The 26,979-nt window shown below is 37.4% G+C and overlaps 1 protein-coding gene across 1 annotated transcript in view; it reads left to right on the forward strand.

Annotated features, from left to right (window-relative positions):
- Positions 1-25,406, forward strand: part of LOC133564688 (sodium channel subunit beta-4-like) — a 62,356-nt gene extending 36,950 nt beyond the window's left edge. The window contains exon 6 of the mRNA XM_061919161.1: positions 8,000-25,406. Within this exon, the coding sequence (XP_061775145.1) occupies positions 8,000-8,093 (94 nt within the window). The 3' untranslated portion in view covers positions 8,094-25,406. The remainder of the gene's footprint in view (positions 1-7,999) is intronic.
- Positions 25,407-26,979: the final 1,573 nt, after the last annotated feature.

The following is a 26,979-nucleotide window of genomic DNA, read 5'->3' on the forward strand; positions in this document are numbered from 1 at the left end:
GTAACGCTTTTAATGTGTGACTCAAAGGAGAGAGTTGGGTCGAAGATAATACCCAGATGTTTTACAGAGTCACCTTGTTTTATTATTTGGTTGTCAAATGTAAAGTTGTATTATTAAATAGAGGTCGGTGTCTAGCAGGACCGATAATCAGCATTTCCGTTTTTTGGCATTAAGTTGCAAAAAGTTAGCGGACATCCATTTTTTAATTTCATTAAGACACGCTTCCAACTGACTACAGTCCGGCGTGTTGGTCAGCTTTAGGGGCATGTAGACCCATCACCCTTGATCACCCCCTGGGAGGTGAGAGGAGCAGTGAGCAGCAGCGGTGGCCGCGCCCGGCGATCATTTTTGGTGATTTAACCCCCAATTCCAACCCTTGATGCTGAGTGTCAAGCAGGGAGGCAATGGGTCCCATTTTTATAGTCTTTGGTATGACTCGGTTTGAACTCACAACCTACACGATATTGCCAAAAGTATTTGGCCACCTACATACAGTGGGGCAAATAAGTATTTAGTCAGCCACCGATTGTGCACTTAAAATGATGACAGAGGTCTGTAATTTTCATCATAGGTACACTTCAACTGTGAGAGACAGAATGTGAAAAATCCAGGAATTCACATTGTAGGAATTTTAAAGAGTTTATTTGTAAATTATGGTGGAAAATAAGTATTGGGTCAACCATTCAAAGCTCTCACTGATGGAAGGAGGTTTTGGCTCAAAATCTCACGATACATGGCCCCATTCATTCTTTCCTTAACACGGATCAATCGTCCTGTCCCCTTAGCAGAAAAAACAGCCCCAAAGCATGATGTTTCCACCCCCATGCTTCACAGTAGGTATGGTGTTCTTGGGATGCAACTCAGTATTCTTCTTCCTCCAAACACGACGAGTTGATTTTATACCAAAAAGGTTTTATTTTGGTTTCATCCGACCACATGACATTCTCCCAATCCTCTGCTGTATCATCCATGTATCCAGTCTTTAGGTAATTTTGCCCTGAATTGGTAAACAAACATTGGCCGATCCATGCAACAAACAAAATAATAGTTCAAACTTAAAATCGACAGATATACCGGAAGTTGATCTTGAAATTTAAGTGTTAAAAGTAAATGAAAAAAATTAATAAAAATGTATCACTTTATGAGTGGGGAACCTTTTGGATCTAAAATATATTTAGTAGGATTTTATTTAACTTTTCACTGTGATTACTCAAAAATATTCAATAATTAAAATCAATGGTGTCCTGCATCTTTGAGGGCTTTAATTGCTAAATAAAGTAATATCCATCCATCTATCTAAATACAGCATATTTCAGTTTTACTATAAAAAACAAAGTTGTCTTTGACAGAAAAAGCATAAAACCTTATTTGTTTTACTTTATATCCGTCACGCCCAGGATATCATGTTTTGTTTTGCTCATGGTTTGTTTTTGTTTCCATAGTAACTCATTAGTTTCCACCTCGTCTCCATGTCCTCAGTTCTCACACCTGCTGGTTAATTATCTCTGCTAGTATTTTACGCCACAGTTGCCAAGTATTCAGTCTGGCAACTTTACCTACTGATACCTACTCACCTGTGAACCTACACATCCCGTATCCATCTGCTTCATGCCTTGCTGTTCATTTTTGTCCACGCCAAGTAAGTTTTGTATTTATGCCTCAGTGCACATTTTGTTTTTTCATGCCACAGTGCAAGTGTTTTGCTTTCATGCTTGTAATTTGTAGTGTTTATGCTAGTCTTTTGTTTTTTTTCATTAGCCAAGTTTGTTTTCCGCCCTCGTGCGCGCCCTTTGTTTGCCTTTTGTTTCGTAATAAATCAACGTGTACTCACATTCACGCCTGGCTCGTGCCAATAATCTTTTGCGTTGGAAAAACAGAATATCCCATAGTCCTAGTCGGGACAATATCAACCTCAAGTTGATGTACAGATTTACTGTAAGCATTAAATATATAAAAAAAATAATGATAATTTGACTTATTTTTGGTTTTCGTCCTGGTCGTGGAACTGTGGACCAGCTCTATACTCTCGGCAGGGTTCTTGAGGGTGCATGGGAGTTTGCCCAACCAGTCTACATGTGCTTTGTGGACTTGGAGAAGGCATTGGACCGTGTCCCTCGGGAAGTACTGTGGGGAGTGCTCAGAGAGTATGGGGTATCGGACTGTCTGATTGTGGCGGTCCGCTCCCTGTATGATCAGTGCCAGAGCTTGGTCCGCATTGCCGGCAGTAAGTCGGACACATTTCCAGTGAGGGTTGGACTCCGCCAAGGCTGTCCTTTGTCACCGATTCTGTTCATAACTTTTATGGACAGAATTTCTAGGCGCGGTCAAGGCGTTGAGGGGTTCCGGTTTGGTGACCGCGGGATTAGGTCTCTGCTTTTTGCAGATGATGTGGTCCTGATGGCTTCATCTGGCCGGGATCTTCAGCTCTCACTGGATCGGTTCGCAGCCGAGTGTGAAGCAACCGCAATGAGAATCAGCACCTCCAAGTCCAAGTCCATGGTTCTCGCCCGGAAAAGGGTGGAGTGCCATCTCCGGCTTGGGGAGGAGACCCTGCCCCAAGTGGAGGAGTTCAAGGACCTTGGAGTCTTGTTCACGAGTGAGGGAAGAGTGGATCGTGAGATCGACAGGCGGATCGGTGCGGCGTCTTCAGTAATGCGGACGTTGTACCGATCCGTTGTGGTGAAGAAGGAGCTGAGCCGGAAGGCAAAGCTCTCAATTTACCGGTCGATCTACGTTCCCATCCTCACCTATGGTCATGAGCTTTGGGCCATGACCGAAAGGACAAGATCACGGGTACAAGCGGCCGAAATGAGTTTCCTCCGCCCAGGGGGCGTCACTAGACCTAATACTGTACTGGGGCACACCTGGGGCACAAATAATTCATGTGAGCGTGCAAAGCGCGCAAGGAAAAACATTTTTAGCACTTATTTATCATAAAAAATATATAAATAGTGCTTTAAACCAGTGGTCCCCAACCTTTTTGTATCCGCGGACCGGTCAACGCTTAATAATAGGTGTCCTTTTTTTTTCTTTTTTTTTTCTTTCTTCTTTGTCATGAAAAAGGGACATTTTTTGTGGTTGGTGCACTATTTCTAAGTGCATATTGTGTTTTTTTATGTTGATTTAATAAAAAATTAAAAAAAAACATTTTTTTTTTTTTTTTTAATTTCTTTATAAAAAATTCTTCTGCGGCCCGGTGGTTGGGGACCACTGCTTTAAACCATGAAATCATATCAGATTATGTTGTATGGATCTTTGATTAACCACCTGAAATTAACTAATGCATTTGACCTACTTGTGCACTTTTTTTACTCCAGACTTCTAAACTGCTACTGGTAAAAGCAGAAAGGAAGAACAATCATTATTTTTGAAATATTTATTGCAGTAATCTTCTGCAAATTTAACATCTGCAAAAGTCAAACAAAAAATAAAGCACCCCCTACATCTCTGGGTTCTTTTATATTATTTAATTTCCATTTATGGCAATGTGGCTAATCCTATTTCAGATACACAAAACTGTAAAATATACACAAAACAATAAAGCCACAGTTGTAGAATAAATGTTGTGTGTCCGTTCAGGGAATCATTTTCTGAGAAGTAAACTGGAACGTCTCGTTTTCATTTTTGCAAAGTGGTCAATCACTCCGGACAGACATGGAAATATCACAGTAACTGTTATACAGTGGACCAGTGGTTCCCAACTGCTGGGTCGTGACATAAAAGTGGATTGTGTGTCATTTTCAGTCAGATGTGTGCATGAAAAAAAAAAGTTTAGGGAGGAAAAAATCTAATTGTGGCAACAAAACCAGATTATTTTAGCCTTTTTTCTAGTGACTATTAGTGAGTATTTTAGCAAAAGGCAAACCGACTTACAAGTTGGAGGAGGACTCAGGACAGACATGGAAATATATTTTTTTAAAAATCTAAATCGGGCAACAAAACCCGATATTTTTAGCCATCTTTCTGAAAACAAATACATACATTTTTTCTGGAAACAAAACCAGATACTTTAGCTGTAGCCATTTTTCTGGTGACAAAACAAGATTATTTTAGTCAAAGTAAAGCCGCTGCTCCTCCACATCGAGAGGAGCCAGATGAGGTGGTTCGGGCATCTGGTCAGGATGCCACCCGAACGCCTCCCTAGGGAGGTGTTTAGGGCACGTCCAACCGGTAGGAGGCCACGGGGAAGACCCAGGACACGTTGGGAAGACTATTTCTCTCGGCTGGCCTGGGAACGCCTTGGGATCCCCCGGGAAGAGCTAGACGAAGTGGCTGGGGAAAGGGAAGTCTGGGCTTCCCTGCTTAGGTTGTTGCCCCCGCGACCTGACCTCGGATAAGCGGAAGAAGATGGATGGATGGATGGACTTTTTTTTTTCTTTTTTTTTTATTGACATCCAGCATCAGACATTTCCATCTACTAAATCATATTGACATACATCACATAACCGTTGTCTGTCCTAAATGTCAAAAGCATTTTTGTTTGCCACCCCCCCCAAAAAGAAAAAGAAACAGAGATAAACAAAAACAAGGTAGAATCTACACATACATCAATTAAAGCAGCAAAGAATAAATAATACATTGATAATAATAATGAACAGAAATCCATCCATCCATCTTCTTCCGCTTATTCGAGGTCAGGTCGCGGGGGCAACAGCCTAAGCAGGGAAACCCAGACTTCCCTCTCCCCAACCACTTCGTCTAGCTCTTCCCGGGGGATCCCGAGGCGTTCCCAGGCCAGCCGGGAGACATAGTCTTCCCAACGTGTCCTGGGTCTTCCCCGTGGCCTCCTACCGGTTGGACGTGCCCTAAACACCTCCCTAGGGAGGCGTTCGGGTGGCATCCTGACCAGATGCCCGAACCACCTCATCTGGCTCCTCTCGATGTGAAGGAGCAGCGGCTTTACTTTGAGTTCCTCCCGGATGGCAGAGCTTCTCACCCTATCTCTAAGGGAGAGCCCCGCTTGTACCCGTGATCTTATCCTTTCGGTCATGACCCAAAGCTCATGACCATAGGTGAGGATGGGAACGTAGATCGACCGGTAAATTGAGAGCTTTGCCCTCCGGCTCAGCTCCTTCTTCACCACAACGGATCGGTACAACGTCCGCATTACTGAAGACGCCGCACCGATCCGCCTGTCGATCTCACGATCCACTCGTGAACAAGACTCCTAGGTACTTGAACTCCTCCACTTGGGGCAGGGTCTCCTCCCCAACCCGGAGATGGCATTCCACCCTTTTCCGGGCGAGAACCATGGACTCGGACTTGGAGGTGCTGATTCTCATTCCGGTCGCTTCACACTCGGCTGCGAACCGATCCAGCGAGAGCTGAAGATCCCGGTCAGATGAAGCCATCAGGACCACATCATCTGCAAAAAGCAGAGACCTAATCCTGCGGTCACCAAACCAGATCACCTCAACGCCTTGACTGCGCCTAGAAATTCTGTCCATAAAAGTTATGAACAGAATCGGTGACAAAGGACAGCCTTGGCGGAGTCCAACCCTCACTGGAAATGTGACCGACTTACTGCCAGCAATGCGGACCAAGCTCTGGCACTGATCTAACAGGGAGCGGACCGCCACAATCAGACAGTCCGATACCCCATACTCTCTGAGCACTCCCCACAGGACTTCCCGAGGGACACGGTCGAATGCCTTCTCCAAGTCCACAAAGCACATGTAGACTGGTTGGGCAAACTCCCATGCACCCTCAAGAACCCTGCCGAGAGTATAGAGCTGGTCCACAGTTCCACGACCAGGACGAAAACCACACTGTTCCTCCTGAATCCGAGGTTCGACTATCCGGCGTAGCCTCCTCTCCAGTACACCTGAATAAACCCTACCGGGAAGGCTGAGGAGTGTGATCCCACGATAGTTGGAACACACCCTCCGGTCCCCCCTTCTTAAAGAGAGGAACCACCACCCCGGTCTGCCAATCCAGAGGTACCGCCCCCGATGTCCACGCGATGCTGCAGAGTCTTGTCAACCAAGACAGCCCCACAGCATCCAGAGCCTTAAGGAACTCCGGGCGGACCTCATCCACCCCTGGGGCCTTGCCGCCGAGGAGCTTTTTAACTACCTCAGCGACCTCAGCCCCAGAAATAGGACAACAGAAATGTATATATATATATATACACATATAGGGAGTAACCTTTTTTTATTTTAAACAGTACACTAATTCCCAAGATTTAAGTCAGGCTTATGGGGCGTGACATAATTGACCCAGTTTTCCCAGTATGAGGAAAAATTTCTCCAATTTATAATTAATAAAGGCAGTTATCTTCTCCATGTTATATATATGTCCATGGTGGTTTCCATCCATTGCTTCAAAGTTGGGCTCTCCTGGGATATCCATTTCCTAGTCATGGTCTCATTAAGTATTTATCTTTCTTCAGCCAATCTTGAGGAGCAAGTCCAAAAAACAAAGTTTTACTTTCAAGGGGTATTTCTCGTTTAAAAATATCCTGTAAAGCGAATTATATTTATATAGCGCTTTTCTCGAGTGACTCAAAGCGCTTTACAGAGTGAAACCCAATATCTGAGTAACATTTAAACCAGTGTGGGTGGCACTGGGAGCAGGTGGGTAAAAGTGTCTTGCCCAAGGACACAACGGCAGTGACTAGGATGGCGGAAGCGGGACTCGAACCTGCAACCCTCAAGTTGCTGGCACGGCCACTCTACCAACCGAGCTATACCGTGGACTTATTTTTAACATATTATTGACTGGGACCCTCTTTGCTCACCAGGAGCCCTAAGGATTATCCATCCATCCATTTTCTACCGCTTATTCCCTTTTGGGGTCGCGGGGGCGCTGGCGCCTATCTCAGCTACAATCGGGCGGAAGGCGGGGTACACCCTGGACAAGTCGCCACCTCATTGCAGGGCCAACACAGATAGACAGACAACATTCACACTCACATTCACACACTAGGGCCAATTTAGTGTTGCCAATCAACCTATCCCCTGGTGCATGTCTTTGGAAGTGGGAGAAAGCCGGAGTACCCGGAGGGAACCCACGCATTCACGGGGAGGACATGCAAACTCCACACAGAAAGATCCCGAGCCTGGATTTGAACCCAGGACTGCAGGAACTTCGTATTGTGAGGCAGACACACTAACCCCTCTGCCACCGTGAAGCCCGCCCTAAGGATTAAGAAGATATCAATCAATCAATCAATGTTTACTTATATAGCCCTAAATCACTAGTGTCTCAAAGGGCTGCACAAACCACTACGGCATCCTCGGTAGGCCCACATAAGGGCAAGGAAAACTCACACCCAGTGGGACGTCGGTGACAATGATGACTATGAGAACCTTGGAGAGGAGGAAAGCAATGGATGTCGAACGGGTCTAACATGATACTGTGAAAGTTCAATCCATAATGGATCCAACACAGTCGCGAGAGTCCAGTCCAAAGTGGATCCAACACAGCAGCGAGAGTCCCGTCCACAGCGGAGCCAGCGGGAAACCATCCCAAGCGGAGGCGGATCAGCAGCGCAGAGGTGTCCCCAGCCGATACACAGGCGAGCAGTACATGGCCACCGGATCGGACCGGACCCCTTCCACGAGGGAGAGTGGGACATAGAAGAAAAAGAAAAGAAACGGCAGATCAACTGGTCTAAAAAGGGAGTCTATTTAAAGGCTAGAGTATACAAATGAGTTTTAAGGTGAGACTTAAATGCTTCTACTTAGGTGGCATCTGGAACTGTTGCCGGGAGGGCATTCCAGAGTACTGGAGCCCGAAATGAAAAAGCTCTCCATATATTGTTATGGTTTGAAAATGAAAAATATCAAAATGGCCCCCGCATGCTTACATTTTTGGAAAAAAGTTTGGACACCCCCTGCTCTAGGACATTTCCACTTCCTGCCAGGATGCTAATTACGGGGGGCGTAAAAGGAAGAGCTGCTCCTGCAAGTCTTCATCTTTCCTCCGCCATGGCGAAGTTGTCAGTATTCCATTCTGTGGTATTATTTGTCATACCTGTATTTTCCTATCTCCGCAGTAAAGAGTGCCTGGTTAACGCCTCAGGGAACGACAACACAGAAAACGGACTTACGGGAGCCAAAGCTGACAACAAAGGAACACCAAAGGCATGAGCAAAAAAAAAAAAAAACTTGCATTACGTCTGTATGTTTATATGTATGTTATAATGAATGGGACTGTTGCTAACTAGTAGTCTGTGCAAATGCATCGTTAAAAATTGCTTGGAATTGAAGAAGTACGCAGAAGGCGGAGTCACTCGACGCCATCTTCCCAGCCTGTACGCTCAAATTCTGCTTCTCGTTTCTCAGCAACTTCCCTCGTACTATTCCCAAGAAGAATATCGATCCGGCACTAATGGGTTCTCAGTATTTAGACGCCTGGATCCACTAGAACAGGGGTCACCAACCTTTTTTGAAACCAAGAGCTACTTCTTGGGTACTGATTAATGCAAAGGGCTACCAGTTTGATACACACTTAAATAAATTGCCAGGAATAGCTAAATTGGCTCAATTTACCTTTAATAAATAAATACATATATATAAAAAAATGGGTCATTCCGTCGTACATTTTTTTTCCTTTTACGGAAGTTTTTTTTGTAGAGAATAAATGATGAAAAAAACGGTTTAAAAGAGGAGAAAACAGGAAAAAAATGAAAAGTAAATTTTGAAACATAGTCTATCTTCAATTTCGACTCTTTAAAATTCAACTGAAAAAAATGAACAGAAAAACTAGCTAATTAGAATCTTTTGGAAAAATTAAAAAAAAAATTTATGGAACATTATTAGTCATTTTTCCTGATTAAGATTAATTTTAGAATTTGTATGACATGTTTTAAATAGGTTAAAATCCAATCTGCACTCTGTTAGAATATATAACAAATTGGACCAAGCTATATTTCTAACAAAAACAAATTTCTAGATTTTCCAGAACAAAAATTTTAAAAGAAATTCAAAATACTTTGAAATAAGATTTAAATTTTATTCTACAGATTTTCTAGATTTGCCAGAATAATTTTTGGGAATTTTAATCGTAATAAGTTTGAAGAAATATTTCACAAATATTCTTCGTCGAAAAAACAGAAGCTAAAATTAAAAATTTAAATTAAAATGTATTTATTATTCTTAATAATAAAAAATAAAAAATACTTGAACATTGATTTAAATTGTTAGGAAAGAAGAGGAAGGAATTTAAAAGGTAAAAAGGTACATGTAATTAAAAATCCCAAAAATCATTTCTCAGGTTGTATTTTTTCTCTATAAATTGTCTTTCTGTAAGTGTATAAGTAAAAAACTAAAATTATTTATTTAAACAAGTGAAGTTTAAGTCTTTAAAATATTTTCTTGGATTTTCAAATTCTATTTGAGTTTTGTTTCTCTTAGAATTAAAAATGCAGAGCAAAGCGAGACCAGCTTGCTAGTACATAAATAAAATTTAAAAAATAGAGGCAGCTCACTGGTAAGTGCTGCTATTTGAGCTATTTTTAGAACAGGCCAGCGGGCGACTCATCTGGTCCTTACGGGCGACCTGGTGCCCGCGGGCACCGCTTTGGTGACCCCTGGTCTAGAGGAACATTGATGCCATAATGTTTGCATTAAGACGTCCAACTCTTCATTATAATTGAAAAAAATGTACGCTGTTTTTCAAAAATCTTTTTTTTTTTAAAGCTTTTCAATTTTCTGGGGGAAACACTGGTAACCTTTAAAATTCGGGATGCAGCCAAAGTAAAAATTGTCAAAACCGGAAACAAAAACAAGTCCAAAAACTCAAAATACCCCCAAAAATGTGTTGTTATCGTTACACTTATGACTAAGACTGTCTACTACCCTTAGTCAAATCAAGCCATTTCAATTGTTCAAATTAATATTTATCTTTCAAACAATGAAAACAATGATAAAATAATGAAAAAATAAAAAGATTGACTCTTGGTATTACAACAATATAAAATCAAAACAATAATGCACAGGCCAAAATACTGAACGGCGCCATATTTCTGTGCGGTTTTGTGCACATAGTCAGAACGGCGATGGAGATTTCACGTGATTAAACATCAACGTGGAGAACGTCTTTGCAGAAAATCGCCGTCTTTAATATAAAGGAAGATTGATGAAACCCAAAAGCAGATTTGAACATACGGCTGGCGACATGGCTTCCTAACGCAAGTGAATGATCTTCCTCTGCAGTTATTTTGCTTTAAGATTAAAACACAGGTGCCTGCTTTTGCACCTGCGCCCTCTGTTGGCAGGAGGTCGAAATCACAGAAAATGAATTGGGGGTTAAAAAAAAAAAAAAAGATAACCAAACAACTCCAATTCTCATCCCAAGACAATCCCAGGACTCCACAGTTAATCAAGCTTCTTCCGACTTTTTTAGCATGTGCACATTTGAGAACATTTACATGGTATTTATGCCACTATGTTCATTCCTTGCAAATTATGTTAAACTCAGCTGTCATACCTTTGAAAAGGTGGAAGAAAAGTGACTATTCACTGACTATAGCATCGAAAATCTAATCATAGAGATGTACTGTCGAGTATTAGGGCCACACTGAAAGGGGAACATGTAATAATCAGGGGCGTCCCTTCCAATGAGAGCCTTCAGTATCATTCATTACAGATAATTATCCGATACAGTATCACCACGGATCTTATATACTTGTATTGTTTTGTAGTGTGGAATAATAGAAAAGGCTTGATCACGTCAAATGAGTCAAACATAGAACAATATTAGGTACGGAAAACGTTAACCTATTCATATTTAATCGTCTGGAATGGACTCACGCCGTCTGATAATTGTTGTCAGCTGACCACAATAATTAATTAAATTAAGCTCATGGCGCTGGATATCTTCTAATACGCTTCTACACTAATATGCTACTATAATTATTTAATATTTCATTATATTGACAAATTTACTGTTTTGCACAATTTTGTTCCATTAAGGACACTTATTACAACAATTAAAATATGAGGAGGGAAAGTAATAAAAAAATGACAATTTTAATTTTAAGAATTTTAAAAAATGTGAAATATTATGATAGAAAATAAATAATTTTCCAACAACAACCATGTGATATTGGAAAAAGACAAGAGAAGAAAATACGCATTATTTTAGAGGGAAAAGAGTGTATTGCCATTTTAATAAATGTTGTAATATTCCATGAAAAAGGTTAAAAAAAAATTTTGAGCGGAATATTGACAGGAACAGTTTTATTTTGACAGGATTAATATAATAAAAAAGGCAAAATTGTGCAGTAATAAAGTTGTGCCGTTTATGGACATAAGTCACATTACAATTAAAAAAAAAAGTTGTTATATCTAGAGAATAAAAGCTAAATATTATGAGGGAAAAGTATTTTTTTAATTAAAATTATAATTTAAAAAGGCTGAAATATTATGAAAGAAAAGTAATCATTTTCCAACAACAATGTGATATTGGAAAAAAGACTGTGTAAATCACATCATAACAAGAAAATAGTCATTATTTTTACAAGGAAAAGGGCATATTGTAATAAAAGTTGCACTATTCCGTGAATAGCTAAATTTAAAAAATTAGATAAAAATCGAAATATTGACAGAAAAAGTTGTATTTTGACACTAAAGATAGAATAAAAAAAAAAAAGGCAAAATAGAATTAAAAAAGGCAATATTGTGCAGTAATAAAGTTCAGCCGTTTCCGGACAGAAGTCACATTACAATTTTTAAAAAAAAGTTGTAATATCTAGAGAATAAAAGCTGAATATTATGAGGGAAAAGTCATATTTAATTAAAATTATAATTTCAAAAAGGCTGAAATATTATGAAAGAAAAGTAATCATTTTCCAATAAACAATGTGATATTGGAAAAAAGACAGTGTAAATCACATCATAACAAGAAAATAGGCATTATTTTACGAGGAAAAGGGCGTATTGCCATTGTAATAAAAGTTGCACAATTCTATGAAAAGGGCTAAATTAAGAAAAAAATATTAAAATCGAAATATTTACAGAAACAGTTTTATTTTGACACTAAAGATAGAATTTAAAAAGGCAATATCGTGCAGTAATAAAGTTCAGCCGTTTCCAGACAGAAGTCATATTACAATTTTTAAAAAATGTATTAAATCTAGAGAATAAAAGCTGATTATTATGAGGGAAAATTCATATTTAATTAAAATTATAACTTGAAAAATGCTGAAATATTATGAAAGAAAAGTAATCATTTTCCAACAACACTGTGATATTGGAAAAAAGACAGTGTAAATCACATCATAACAAGAAAATTGTCATTATTTTACAAGGAAAAGGGCATATTGTAATAAAAGTTCCACTATTCCATGAAAAAGGCTAAATTAAGAAAAAAAAATTCAAAATGTTGACAGAAAGTTTTATTTTGACACTAAAGATATAATAAAAAAGGCAAAATTGTGCACTTATAAAGTTGTGTCATTTGAAGACAGAAGTCACATTACAATTAAAAAAAAAGTTGTTATATTAAGAGAATAAAAGCTGAATATTATGAGGGAAAAGTCATAATTTTACCAAAAAAATAAAAATAGTTAAAGTTTGTAAAATTCTTACAAAATGCTTTAGGCTATTACTAAAATAAATATGAAATTCCGAGAATTTTAATTACAATTTCATAATACAACCCAAAAATGATATAACCAGTCTTATTCACTCCATTCTTGTGTTATTGTGACTTTTCCACATGGAAAAAAAATACAAATGTAATTCTTAACACAGCACTACTTTTTTTTCTCATCGATCTCTTAACGAGTTTGGCCCTAATACTCCATTTCTGCTCCAAAAGATACACAACGGGTACATCGTCGCCTTTAATGGCGAACACATTTTTATTTTTTATTTTTTATTTTTTTTTATGTCAACTCACGTCCCAGGACAAGTAGAAAGTTCCAGCTTCCTAGTATGCAACTCTACCGGAGGATACTTGAGAAGCTGGAACACACACGGCGGCCACACACCCTCACACATAGCTGGGATAGCTGGGACAGCTGAGCGCCACACACACACACACACACACACACACACAGTGTAAACACACAATACAGCACTTTATCACTTTGCAGGGTGGCTGCACAAATGTTATTATTATTATTATTCTTTGAGTCATTTTTATTAGTATTCAAGCCCTCTCCTTGCTTTCAATATAAGCAATACAATATTAGACATTATTATGCAATAACCCGATAAAAGGAACTTTATTAGTTCAGTCCAAGGCACTATGCATCCACATTAAATGGGCCAAGACAGTGCAACCTCCATTTACAAACTTCATTGGTTCTTGAATCGCAAAGTTTGTATTGTGAAGCCAATTCCTCCATAAGAAACAATGTAAATATAAAAAATTGTGTTGCAGTAAAATGAAGGTGTGTACATGTTGAACACAACATGAAGTGCGATACGGTACTGCAGGGGTCACCAACTCAGGTAGCCTGTAAGGACTAGATGTTCTAAAAATAGCTCAAATAGCAGCACTTACCAGTGAGCTGCCTCTATTTTTTAAATTTTATTTATTTACTAGCAAGCTGGTCTTGCTTTGTTTGACATTTTTAATTTTAAGAGAGACAAAACTCAAATAGAATTTGAAAATCCAAGAAAATATTTTAAAGACTTGGTCTTCACTTGTTTAAATTAATTCATTAATTTTTTTACTTTGCTTCTTATTACGTTCAGAAAGACAATTTTAGAGAAAAAATACAACCTTACAAATGATTTTAGGATTGTTAAACACATATACCTTTTTACCTTTTAAATTCCTTCCTCTTCTTTCCTGTCCAGTTAAATCTATGTTCAAGTTTGTTTTTTTGTTTTTTATTGTAAAGAATAATAAATACATTTTAATTTAATTCTTCATTTTAGCTGCCCACATCTGAGGTCCTCTCCAAGGTTTCTCATAGTCAGCATTGTCACTGGCGTCCCACTGGATGTGAATTCTCCCTGCCCACTGGGTGTGAGTTTTCCTTGCCCTTTTGTGGGTTCTTCCGAGGATGTTGTAGTCGTAATGATTTGTGCAGTCCTTTGAGACATTTGTGATTTGGGGCTATATAAATAAACATTGATTGATTGATTGATTGATTTTTTCGACGAAGAATATTTGTGAAATATTTATTCAAACTTATTATGATTAAAATTTTTAAAAAATTATTCTGGCAAATCTAGAGAATCTGTAGAATCAAATTTAAATCTTATTTTAAAGTGGATTTTAACCTATTTAAAACATGTCAACAAAATTCTAAAATTAATCCTAATCAGGAAAAATTACTAAAGATGTTACATAAATTATTTTTTCATTTTTTTCAAAAAGATTCAAATTAGCTAGTTTTTCTCTTAATTTTTTTCAGTTGAATTTTGAATTTTAAAGAGTTAAAATTGAAGATAAAATATGTTTCAAAATTTAATTTTCATGTTTTTCGTATTTTCTCCTCTTTTAAGAATAGAACAGAATAAAATATATCTTTATTGTCATTGTACATTAAAATTGTATGCAAACTACTTTAGTGCAAAATCATACATAAAAACATAAGAACATAGATAAAAATAGATAAAAATACATAAAATACATAAAAATACCAAGCATACAGCTCACAACCACACTCAATATTGTTATCTTGTGTTCAGCGACACTATTGCTCTCGGGTAAAAAGTGTTTTTAAAACGGATTGACCGGCATTTTATTTTATTTAAACCGTTCAATTAAGTGTTTTCATCATTTATTCTCTACAAAAAAACATCCGTAAAAAGAAAAAAAATGTACGACGGAATGACAGACAGAAATACCAATTTTTTAAATATATATATATATTTATTTATTAAAGGTAAATTGAGCAAATTGGCTATTTCTGGCAATTTATTTAAATATGTATCAAACTGGTAGCCCTTCGCATTAATCAGTACCCAAGAAGTAGCTTTTGGTTTCAAAAAGGTTGGTGACCCCTGAGGTACTTAATATAAAAAAAAAAAAACATAAGACATGATGGATCGACGTAATTAATAACAAGCCGAAACAACAACGACAATCTGAACTGTTCACATCGCCGCTCTGTCGACACAGAAGTCGCTTTGGTGCCCTCACAATCGATTAGAAATCACAAAAGTCCTTAACTTGAACATCCATTTCGCTACAATGATTTGATTTGAGTTTTATTAAGGATCCCCATTGGCTGGTTGCCACAACAACCCACTATTACAAGTAAAAGCATATAATTATAACTACACAATACAGACAAAAAAAATACAAAATAAAAGCATCAATAAGAAAACAGGCAAACAGTCACAGAATAATAACTACCATATAAACATAACTACACAATATAAAACCAAACAAAATCATCAACGAGCAAACTAACTAAAAGACTCAGATAAAATATTACTTTCCTTTTAAAAACCTGTTTACTTTCAATGCCAGTGAGAATTTGAGGCAGGTTATTCCAGGACGATACAGATCTATACATAAAAGATTTCCGCAAAGTATTCTTCCTGGGACGAGGGAGTACAGAATGCTCCTCACTGGACGCCCTGGTATTATGATTATGTATAGTGCTACTGTGAACTATTTGGGCCATGAGAAAAGTAGGAGTTTTACTACGGGTTACTGATTTGAAGAATATAAGAGTATTATTATTATGATAAACATAAGAAACAAGTAAAAAATTACTTACATTAACAAAGGCAAGGGGAGGACTAGAAAGGAAGCAACAGACAGTAGAGCCTACTTTGGCAATTAAAACTGGCCGCTTCGTCAATCCTTTAATACTTGTGAACGCCATTGACCCTTAGAAGCCTGAACAACTGAAAATTTGACAGAAAATTCAAATTATTTCAAAATTTGAGCTTTTATTAGTCCTTCTGATTTTTTTTAATTATCTTTTTACAAAAATTAAAAAGACAATTTCCATATATGATTTTCAATTTGTATCAAATTTGATACAGCCAGTCACAAAATGTTATTTTTTGTGTTTATTTTTTTTACCTAACCAAAACATGATGGAATACACAGAAATATCGGTCATGTTATTTACAAAAATTACAAAAACAATTTCCACATATTATTTTCAATTTGTATCATATTTGACACAGCCGGTCACAAAATGTTATTTTTTGTGTTTATTTTTTTCACCTGACCAAAACATGATGCAGTACACAGAAATATATATTTTATTTACAAAATTATAAAGACAATTTCCATGTATGATTTTCAATTTGTATCATATTTGATACATCCGGTCACAAAATGTTATTTTTTGTGTTCTTTTTTTTTTACCTGACCAAAACATTATGGAATACACAGACATATCTGTCATGTTATTTACAAAAATTACAAAAACAATTTACACATATGATTTTCAATTTTTATCATATTTGACACATCCGGTCACAAAATGTTATTTTTTGTGTTTATTTTTTTCACCTAACCAAAACATGATGCAATAAACAGAAATATATATTTTATTTACAAAAATTACAAAGACGACTTCCATATATGATTTTCAATTTGTATCATATTTGATACAGCCGGTCACAAAATGTTATTCTTCGTGTTTATTTTTTACGCCAAACCAAAACATAATGCAATACACGGAAACATCCGTCATGCTATTTCCAAACACAAAAATGACATTTGTCATCGTCAACTTTCCGCAACTTAACTTCACATTCTTTATCATGTTCAAAGCGTCGTCAATTCTGTAATTATTTGACATCTAAAAAAAAATAATAATCAAACGTTACCCATGTTGCTACCTCTCTGCTCCGCCAGGGCGTATACGCACGTGACGTATCTAAGAAGGTGCGCTTGTTTTATGTCTCTGTGAGAAGCAGAGACAAGAAAGAGTGAGAAGAGCCTGTAATGTAATACTCACAGCGTGTAATCAAATATCACAATGTAGTCATTTTCTATATCGCACAGAGACAAACTGAAGTATATCGCTCAGCCCTAATTTACATGACACATATTAATATTCTATATCCAAATAACACACTATTTACCTCTCACGCTCATTCATTAAAGGCCAAATAGACCAAATCAACACGTGCTATTATAACAAACCGTCCAAAATCCCGTGCAGTATCTTCAAAACATTTTTTTGTTGCTGCAGAACGCGTCCTTTAGGTACGATGCGAGTACTAGAGTAGTCAGTGTACAGCTTGTATAGCGATATAGGTGCACTACGGCCGAAGTGATATCCACGCCTTGTTTACATTTGCCTAACCCAGGGGTCGGCAACCCGCGGCTCTTTAGCGCCGCCCTAGTGGCTCTCTGGAGCTTTTTCAGAAATATATGAAAAATGGAAATGATGAGGGGAAAACAAACATATTTTGTGTTTTAATTTGGTTTCTGTAGGTGGACAAACATGACACAAACCTCCCTAATTGCTATAAAGCACACGGTTTATATCAAACATGCGTCACTGATTCGAGTATTTGGCGAGCGCCGTTTTGTCCTACTAATTTTGCCGGTCCTTGAACTCACCGTGGCTTGTTTACATGTGTAACTTTCTCCGACTTTCTAGGACGTGATTTACGCTACTTCTTTTTCCGTCTCATTTTGTCAACCAAACTTTTAACGTTGTGCATGAATGCACAAAGGTGAGTTTTGTTGATGTTATTGACTTGTGTGGAGTGTGCTAATCAGACATAACATGCTATTTAGGCTAGCTGTATGTCAGTGGTTCTTAACCTGGGACACGCCCGACTTATCGTGTAAATAAAAACTTCTCCCTATCGGCGTATTACGGCTACGGCAACAGCAGAAGTAATTTGTTGCGAGTTTATGCAATGTGTTGGTTTTGTTATTTGAAGAAGGTGATGTTCATGCACGGTTCATTTTGTGCACCAGTAAAAAAACATGGTAACACTTTAGTATGGGGGACATATTCGCCATGAATTAGTTGCTTATTGACGTGAAAATTACTCTTTACTAGTCATTATTAAGTACGTATTAAGGCCTTATTCGGTATGGCCTTATTATAACCATAACTCTCTAACCCCGGCCCTAACCCTATAACCTTAACCCTAACCAAATAACTCTAAATTAAGTCTTTGTTATTTAGAATTAGGGCTGCAACAACTAATCGATTAAAATCGATTATAAAAATAGTTGGCGATTAATTAAGTCATCGATTTGTTGGATCTATGCTATGCGCGGAGGCTACTTTATTTATTTATTAATAAATATATATCCATGTATTTTTAAATAATACTAATAATTTAAGAATAGCAATGGCATATCAAATCAAATCTAAATAGAAATTGAATGCCTCTTTTCTATTTGCAGCCTTCTCAGGTAAATATCAAAATAAACTTTTCCCACAGGCTAATAATAAATTGTTATATTGTAGTGTCCAGGAAGAGGTAGTGCTGCTAGGGGTTCTGTGTATTAGTTCTGTTGTGTTACAGTGCGGATGTTCTCCCGAAATGCGCTTGTCATTCTCGTTTAGCGTTGGTTCACAGTGTGGCGCATATTTGTAACAGTCTTAAAGTTGTTTATACGGCCACCCTCAGTGTGACCTGTATGGCTGTTGACCAAGCTTGCATTGCATTAGCGTGTGTGTGTGTGTGTGTGTGTGTGTGTGTGTGTGTGTGTGTGTGTGTGTGTGTGTGTGTGTGTGTGTGTGTGTGTGTGTGTGTGTGTGTGTAAGCCACATATATCATGTGTTTCTACGTTGGAAAAGCGGACGCTTTCTAGAGGACGCTTGAGGCAGAGCCTTTAAGGCACGCCCCCAATATTGTTGTCCAGGTGGGAATCGGGAGAAATTTGGGAGAATGGTTGCCCCCTCAGATTTTCGTGAGGGGCACTGAAATTTGGGAGTCTCCTTTGAAAATCGGGGGGGGGGCCAAATGAAAATACACGGCGGGCCAAATTTGGCCCACGGGCCAGAGTTTGACACCCATGCTCTGACCTTAACCCTAACCAAATAACTCTAAATTAATTATTTGTTACTTAGAATTAGGGCTGCAACAACTAATCGATTAAAATCGATTATCAAAAATAGTTGGCGATTAATTTAGTCATCGATTCGTTGGATCTATGCTATGCGCAGGGGCTACTTTTTTTTTTTTTATTTAAAATATATATATACATATATTTTTATAAACTGCAACATTTACAAACAGCTGAGAATCAATAATCAAAATAAGTATGGTGCCAGTATGCTGTTTTTCAATAAAATACTGGAAAGGATAGAAATGTAGTTCGTCTCTTTTATCCGATTATTAATCGATTAATCGAAATAATAATCGACAGATTAATCGACTATCAAATTAGTTGTTAGTCGCAGCCCTACTTAGAATATGTTCCCCTGGTGTCCAAAAAACTATAAATTAAGTCTTTGTTACTTAGAATATGTTCCCCATACTAAAGTGTTACCAAAAACATATGTGAAGTGAATTATATTTATATAGCGCTTTTTCTCTAGTGACTCAAAGCGCTTTACATCATGACACCCGATATCTAATTTTTACATTCAAACCAGTGTGGGTGGCACTGGGAGCAGGTGGGTAAAGTGTCTTGCCCAAGGACACAACGGCAGTGACTAGGATGGCGGAAGCGGGGATTGAACCTGCAACCCTCAAGTTGCTGGCACGGCTGCTCTACCAACCACGCTATACCGTATTTTTCGGAGTATAAGTCGCACCCACAGCCAAACTATGAAAAAAACCTCGACTTATAGTCCGAAAAATATGGTTACTCTGTATTGAATTTGAAAAAAAAACATTTATAAATTGTATTTTTCACTAAAGAAGGGTTCGGTGATTGCGGGTATGAAACTGGTGTGGTACGGTACCTCCAACAAGGTTAAGAGGCACTGCTGTATGTACATACAGTTGTAATCCAAATTATTCAACCCCCACACAATTTTGGTGTTTTAGCAAGTTGCACATTTATTCCGTATTTTGTTTATAGTCATATCAAATAAAGATGCATTAAATAGACAAATGCAACTTGAATTACAACATTTTATTTTGTAACATACCAAACAGTGTCATTCCTCTTAATATCTCATTGACAAAATTATTCAACCCCTTGAAGATCATAACTCTTAAGAACAGAATTTGAATAAGGTCTTTTCAATCAGGTGTTGAAAACACCTGTAGATGTGATTAGAACCAAATCGAGCAACAATTAAACTGATTGAAAAAGACTGTGACGCTCAGCTTCTTCTAGATGGTCAATGGTGTATTTGCAACATGGTGAAGTCCAGGGAGTGGTCAAAGAAGTCAAGAGAGGAGGTAATTTCTCTTCATAAGAAAGGATATGAATATGAGAAAATAGCAAAGACATTACACATTCCAAGAGACACAGTTGGGGGCATAATTCGCAAGTTTAAAGCTAAAGGCACAGTGGAAAGAGGATGCTGTGTGCAACTGCTGTCCAGTATTTGAAGCGTACAGTGGTGAAAAACCCCCAGCTGAGGAACTACAACAGGACATTGCAGAGGGGGGAACGCAGGTTTCGTCCCAGACAATAAGGCGCGCACTACGAGATGAAGGCCTCCATGCCAGAACTCCCAGGCGCACCCCACTTCTGACTACCAGGCACAAGAAAAAGACTGCAGTATGCCAAAAATCATCTGGACAAACCCCAAAGGTTTTGGGAAACTGTTCTATGGAGTGATGAGACAAAAGTGGAACTCTTTGGGCCTATGAATCAACGTTATGTCTGGAGGAGAAAAAATGAAGCTTACAAGGAGAAGAACACCTCGCCTACTGTTAAGCATGGTGGGGGGTCAATCATGCTCTGGGGCTGTTTCCCTGCCTCAGGTACCGGGAGTCTCCAGCGCGTTCAAGGCATTATGAATTCTATTTCCTAGCAGGATATATTAGCTGCAAATTTCATGAAGTCAGTGAGGAAGCTGAGGCTTGGGAGACGTTGGACCTTTGAACAGGACAAGGATCCTAAGCATACCTCCAGATCAACATCAGAGTGGTTGCAGAAGAAGTGCTGGAAGACTCTGGAGTGGCCTTCACAGTCGCCAGACCTAAATCCTATAGAAAACTTGTGGTGGGACTTGAAGAAGGCAGTTGTAGCACACAAGCCCAAGAATATGAATGAACTGGAGGCCTTTGCCCAAGAGGAATGGGCTAAAATACCTGTAGATGGTTGCAAGAAGCTTGTGTATCACCTTTGAAGGATGTCATTACTGGCAAAGGGTGTTCTACTAAGTACTAAAGATGCATGGAACTAGGGGGTCGAATCATTTTGTCAATGAGATATTAAGAAAAATGTCCTTTTTTGGTATTTTGTAAAATACAGTGTTACAATTTAAGTTGGATTTGTCTATTTGACACATTTTTATTTGATATGACTATAAACAAAATACGGAATAAATGTCCAACTTGTGTGGGGGTTGAATAATTTGGATCTCAACTGTATTGCATCATTATGCCTCACTATATTTGAGCTCATTTCGTTTCCTCTAAGTCCTCATAATTTAATTTATATCTCATGACACACTATCTGTACGTAATATGGCTTTTAATTTTTTGCGGCTCCAGGCGGATTTGTTTTTGTATTTTTGGTCCAAATATGGCTCTTTCAACATTTTGGGTTGCCGACCCCCTGGCTTAACCGAATGATGTCATGCGTCAGACAAAAAGTAAAAGTGCAATCTAGAGAAAGGACTTTTGAATATGCGTTTTCCTGACTCAATTTTGGACCTTGGACCATGTTGTTTACATGCGTTGCTGCAGTACAGTGCTGATGATGGCTATGTCGTCACAGTGTGCACCACTACTGCCACCCAGCGGTCACACTCATAATGCATCATGACGTGGGATGCATTTGGGCTCAGTTCAAATTAGTTACAAAATAAAATGTTCACAGTGAACCAAAAAAAAAAAAAGTACATGCACTTGTCTATAATATAAGTGATGTTTCATATGTTATTATCCGTGCCAGGTGGGTGTTTTATCAACATTTTTGTGAGGGACTGATTCAAATTAAGCCAGAATTGTATTAATAATGTCAGAATGGGGCTGACTACTATATTGTCTTTAAAACTGCCGCAGCAGCTGGAACTCATACTGCCAGTCCAGGAGTCTCATGTCTGCCTAACAACATATTTTAACAGGGGGGGAGGGGGGGAAAAAAAAAAGGTATATTTTAATTATTATATTGACAGATTATTTTCTAGTAAAGTGTACCACTTTAGAGGAGCGGTCCCCAACCTTTTTGTCGGCCAATATCTACGAATCCAATGTGGAAACGAGTTGTTTGTGTTTATTTGGAACATGCACGCATACAACAGGATACGTCGCGGTTTCCGGTTTCTCCATTCGACATGTTCGAAAAGGAGTAGGAAGAAGCAGAGCTCATTTTATCCTACACCTTTTCCTTTACATAGAAAGTTTCTAAAAACTTTTTTCCACTTCCTGTTCTCAACGTATTAGAATAGAATAGTCATTATAGTTGCATATAAAAGTTGCATATAATGACTCCAATTTAAAGGCCTACTGAAATGAGATTTTCTAATTTAAACATTTTATGTGTCATACTTGATCATTTCGCGATATTACCATATTTTTGCTGAAAGGATTTAGTAGAGAACATCGATGATAAAGTTTGCAACTTTTGGTCGCTAATAAAAAAAAAGCCTGGCCTGTACCGGAAGTAGCAGACGTCACGGGTTGTGGAGCTCCTCACATCTGAACATTGTTTGCAATCATGGCCACCAGCAGCGAGAGCGATTCGGACCGAGAAAGCGACGATTTCCCCATATATTTGAGCGAGGATGAAAGATTCGTGGATGAGGATAGTGAGAGTGAAGGACTAGAAAAACAAAAAAGAGCAGTGGGAGCGATTGAGATGTTATTAGACACATTTACAAGGATAATTCTTGAAAATCCCTTATCTGCTTATTGTGTTGCTAATGTTGTAGTGAGATTATATGAAAGTCGGACGGGTGTGGCGACCGCCAGTGTCTCTGAGGGAAGCCACGTTTCTCGACGAGGCGAAGCGAAGGCAGCCGTTGGGGCCGGGCTGAGATTTTTTTTTGTTTTCCCCCACCTCCACGGTGGAAGCATCCCACGTTCGGGGGCGGTCGGTCGGAGGAGACAAGAGAGTCCGCAACTGCCTCTTTGAGGAACAACGCCAGCTCCGCTCATGTCTACGGTAAGAGCCGACTTATTACCATAATTTTCTCACCGAAACCTGCCGGTTGACATGTGGTAGGGAACCATGTTCGCTTGACCGCTCTGTTCCATAGTAAAGCTTCAACGTCATCTTTCGGGAATGTAAACAATGAAAAAAGGAAACACCGGCTGTGTTTGTGTTGCTAAAGGCCGCCGCTTCCCACCTACGTCTTTCTTCTTTGACGTCTCCATTATTAATTGAACAAATTGCAAAAGATTCAGCAACACAGATGTCCAGAATACTGTGTAATTATGCGAATAAAGCAGACGACTTACAGCTGGGATCAGGGCTGAAACAAAATGTCCGCTACAATCCGAGACGTCACGCACACGCGTCGTCATACGCCGACGTTTTCAACAGGATACTTCGCGCGAAAATTAAAATGGCAATTTAGTAAATTAAAAAGGCCGTATTGGCATGTGTTGCAATGTTAATATTTCATCATTGATATATAAACTATCAGACTGCGTGGTCGGTAGTAGTGGGTTTCAGTAGGCCTTTAACTATTTCACCAACTCGTAGCAATGAGTCGTTCGTGAACGAAGCGGCTCTTCGAATGACTCTTTTTTTATACTTCACGTAATGGCTCTTATTTTCTTTCAGTTCTCTTCCCCTGATGTTTATCGGAGGTCGGCAAGCAGCAATTGTAATGCAATTGGTTAATAATCTAACATTAAGAATTAAAAAAAGTCTTGAGTTTTGTCTTTTTGTACCTTTTTGAACACCCGTAGCGTAATATTTATCCGTTTTAAACGTGTTAAGCGGGAGAAAGCTAAAAGTTTAACATTGTGACAAGTTCAAAAGTAAATAATTTGTTGTAATTAATGGAAATGTGAACGATAAAACTCAGAAATCAATTTGAGTCCGATTCTTGCGGTGACGATTTGATTCAGAATCGATTGTTGATTCAAACTGAGAATTTATTAGTTATTATAAACCACAAAGTGGCCTTAGAAACATTGCATTAAAAAAAAAAATTTGAACTTATTCTTGAAAAAAAAATAGGAACCTATTCAAAATCTGAATACATTAGAATTGTTGTTTTGATATGAATCTATTATGTTTCAGCACTATGTAAATAATAAAGCCACATTTAAATGCATATGTACAAGTTGTGAAAATAACATACCGTATTTCCTTGATTTGCCGCCGGGGCGCTAATTAAAATTTAAAACCTATTCTCACTCCTGCGCTTACCAAAGGCATGCGGTAAAAGTAAGCATGCGCCAATTATTTTAAAACCTCTTCTCACTCCGATACTTACCAAAGGCATGTAGTAAAAATTTGAGTGTGATGTAAGCTTGGACCTTAAATCCTACTGAATAGCTCTTAATCTTCTTCCCTTTAGGCGATTTCAAATGATTGAAATCAGTCTCCTCCATTTTGAAAATAATGACAGGGGAAGTGTCACTCGTGATGTCACGAGTTTGACCAGGCGGTAATACTAAGCATGCGCTAATTATTTTGCGAAGCGAGTTTGACCAGGCAGTAATTCAAGGCAGGCGCATACTATATGCTCTGAGGAAATACGGTATGTATTACTTGTGAAAATAAGATATGCATAAATCATACAAATGTTATTATAATTCATTTAAATCCTGAAGTTTACGTAATTGTTGCTTAAAAATTAATTAAAGCAACAAAAAACAGGAACCAAAAGAGTCGTCTCTTTTTACTGAACCGAGTCGATAAAGTCGACTCTTTGAAAAAGAACCGAACATCCCACTGATGTAAAGAAGCTCAACCAAGTGCGATTTTGTGACTCTCGGACGAAAGTTGGCGTTCTTTCACAATAAAATACCCGGAAAACTAAATTAAATGGATGCGATTTTTTTTTTTTTTGCGGTTGGGGACCGCTGCTCGATACGTACTTTGTTACTGGCCACACTGCCAAGTCCACATTCCACTTAAATCCTAACGTCCAATCAGTGATCAGTACAGTTCAACAGCAGGAATCCCTTAAAAAGGATAAGGGTATATATGTTTAAGAAAACAAAAAAAATAAAAATAAAAAATATGGTCTTATTTAGCACAAATGTTTTCACTTTGATCAAGTGAAAGGTAACTTGTGTCCACCAACTGAAAAACAGTCGTTTCTACAAACAATGTACTTACTCAGCAATTGTCTGTGTTCTACTGTGTGTACACAACTATACCGTCTGTGCACACCTTCAGCATTTTTCATCTTTCTCTGAATGTGTGTACTCATACCGCTCCTGATGCTCACCTCATGACTATGCACCTGTAACCTGACTTGTTGACAAAATAGAATGATGTAAATAAAAGATGACAACCAACGCAGGTCTCGCACGAGTCATTTTTGCCATAAACTAGTGGGTCTCAAACCTTTTTTTCACCATCAGAAAACACTGGGCTCTTTGAGTGCCATCATAATGACCAACATCAACATACAGTAGCGTAGGAGGCCCAAGTATTCATTGAAAGCAAGACTGGGGTTTTACTGAACAATATTATTGACCACTCTTAACATTACACAGAGTTTGTGTGCATATATATATATATATGTGTGTGTGTGTGTGTGTGTGTGTGTGTACAACTCTGTGTATATAGACATATTTATGTATATATATATATGTATATATATATAAATTCCTAGATACATGTATATATATATATACACATACATATATGTATACACATATGTATATGTGTGTGTGTGTATATGTACAATTATGTACCTATATACACATATATATATATAGACACATGTACATATACAAAAATTCATAGATACAAGTATATATATATATATATATATATATATACATATATATATACACACACATGTATATACACATAAATTCAAATATATATATATGTGTGTGTACAATTCTGTATATATATATAGACATATGTATGTCTATATATATATATATATATATATATGAATTCCTAGATACATGTACATATATACACATACATATATATATACACATATGTATATGTGTGTGTGTGAGTGTGTGTATATATGTACAATTATGTATATATATATACATATATATATAGACACATGTACATATACAAAAATTCATAGATACAAGTATATATATATATATATATATATATATATATACATAAATTCAAATATATATATATGTATATGTGTGTGTGTACAATTCTGTATATATAGACATATGTATATATATATATATGTATATATATATATATATATATATGTATATATATATATATATATATATATATATGAATTCCTAGATACATGTACATATATACACATACATATATATATATACACATATGTATATGTGTGTTTGAGTGTGTGTGTGTATATATGTACAATTATGTATATATATACACATATATATATAGACACATGTACATATACAAAAATTCATAAATAGATACAAGTATATATATATATATATATATATATATATATATATATACACATACATGTATATACAAATAAATTCATAGATACATGTATTTATACAGATACGTATATTATATACACACATCTATATATATATATATATATATATATATATATATATACACACACACATATATATATATATATATATATACACACACACACACACACACACACATACATATATATATATATAAGTACATGTATCTAAAATATATACTGTATAAATACTAGTTTTGTCCCAGTACCAAAATGTATTTCGATACTTTGATACTTCCACAAAAAATGTCATTATTGGCTTTATTTTAACAAACAAACCAAACAACTACATTTTTCTTTTATCTGACCACAAAACTTTCTTCCAGAAGGTGTTATCTTTGTCCATGTGATGTCAGATGAAACAAAAAATGTTGCTGTTTGGCCACAATACCCAGCAATATGTTTGGAGGAGAAAA

Source organism: Nerophis ophidion, linkage group LG13, assembly GCF_033978795.1.
Source record: "Nerophis ophidion isolate RoL-2023_Sa linkage group LG13, RoL_Noph_v1.0, whole genome shotgun sequence".
Lineage (NCBI taxonomy): Eukaryota > Metazoa > Chordata > Actinopteri > Syngnathiformes > Syngnathidae > Nerophis > Nerophis ophidion.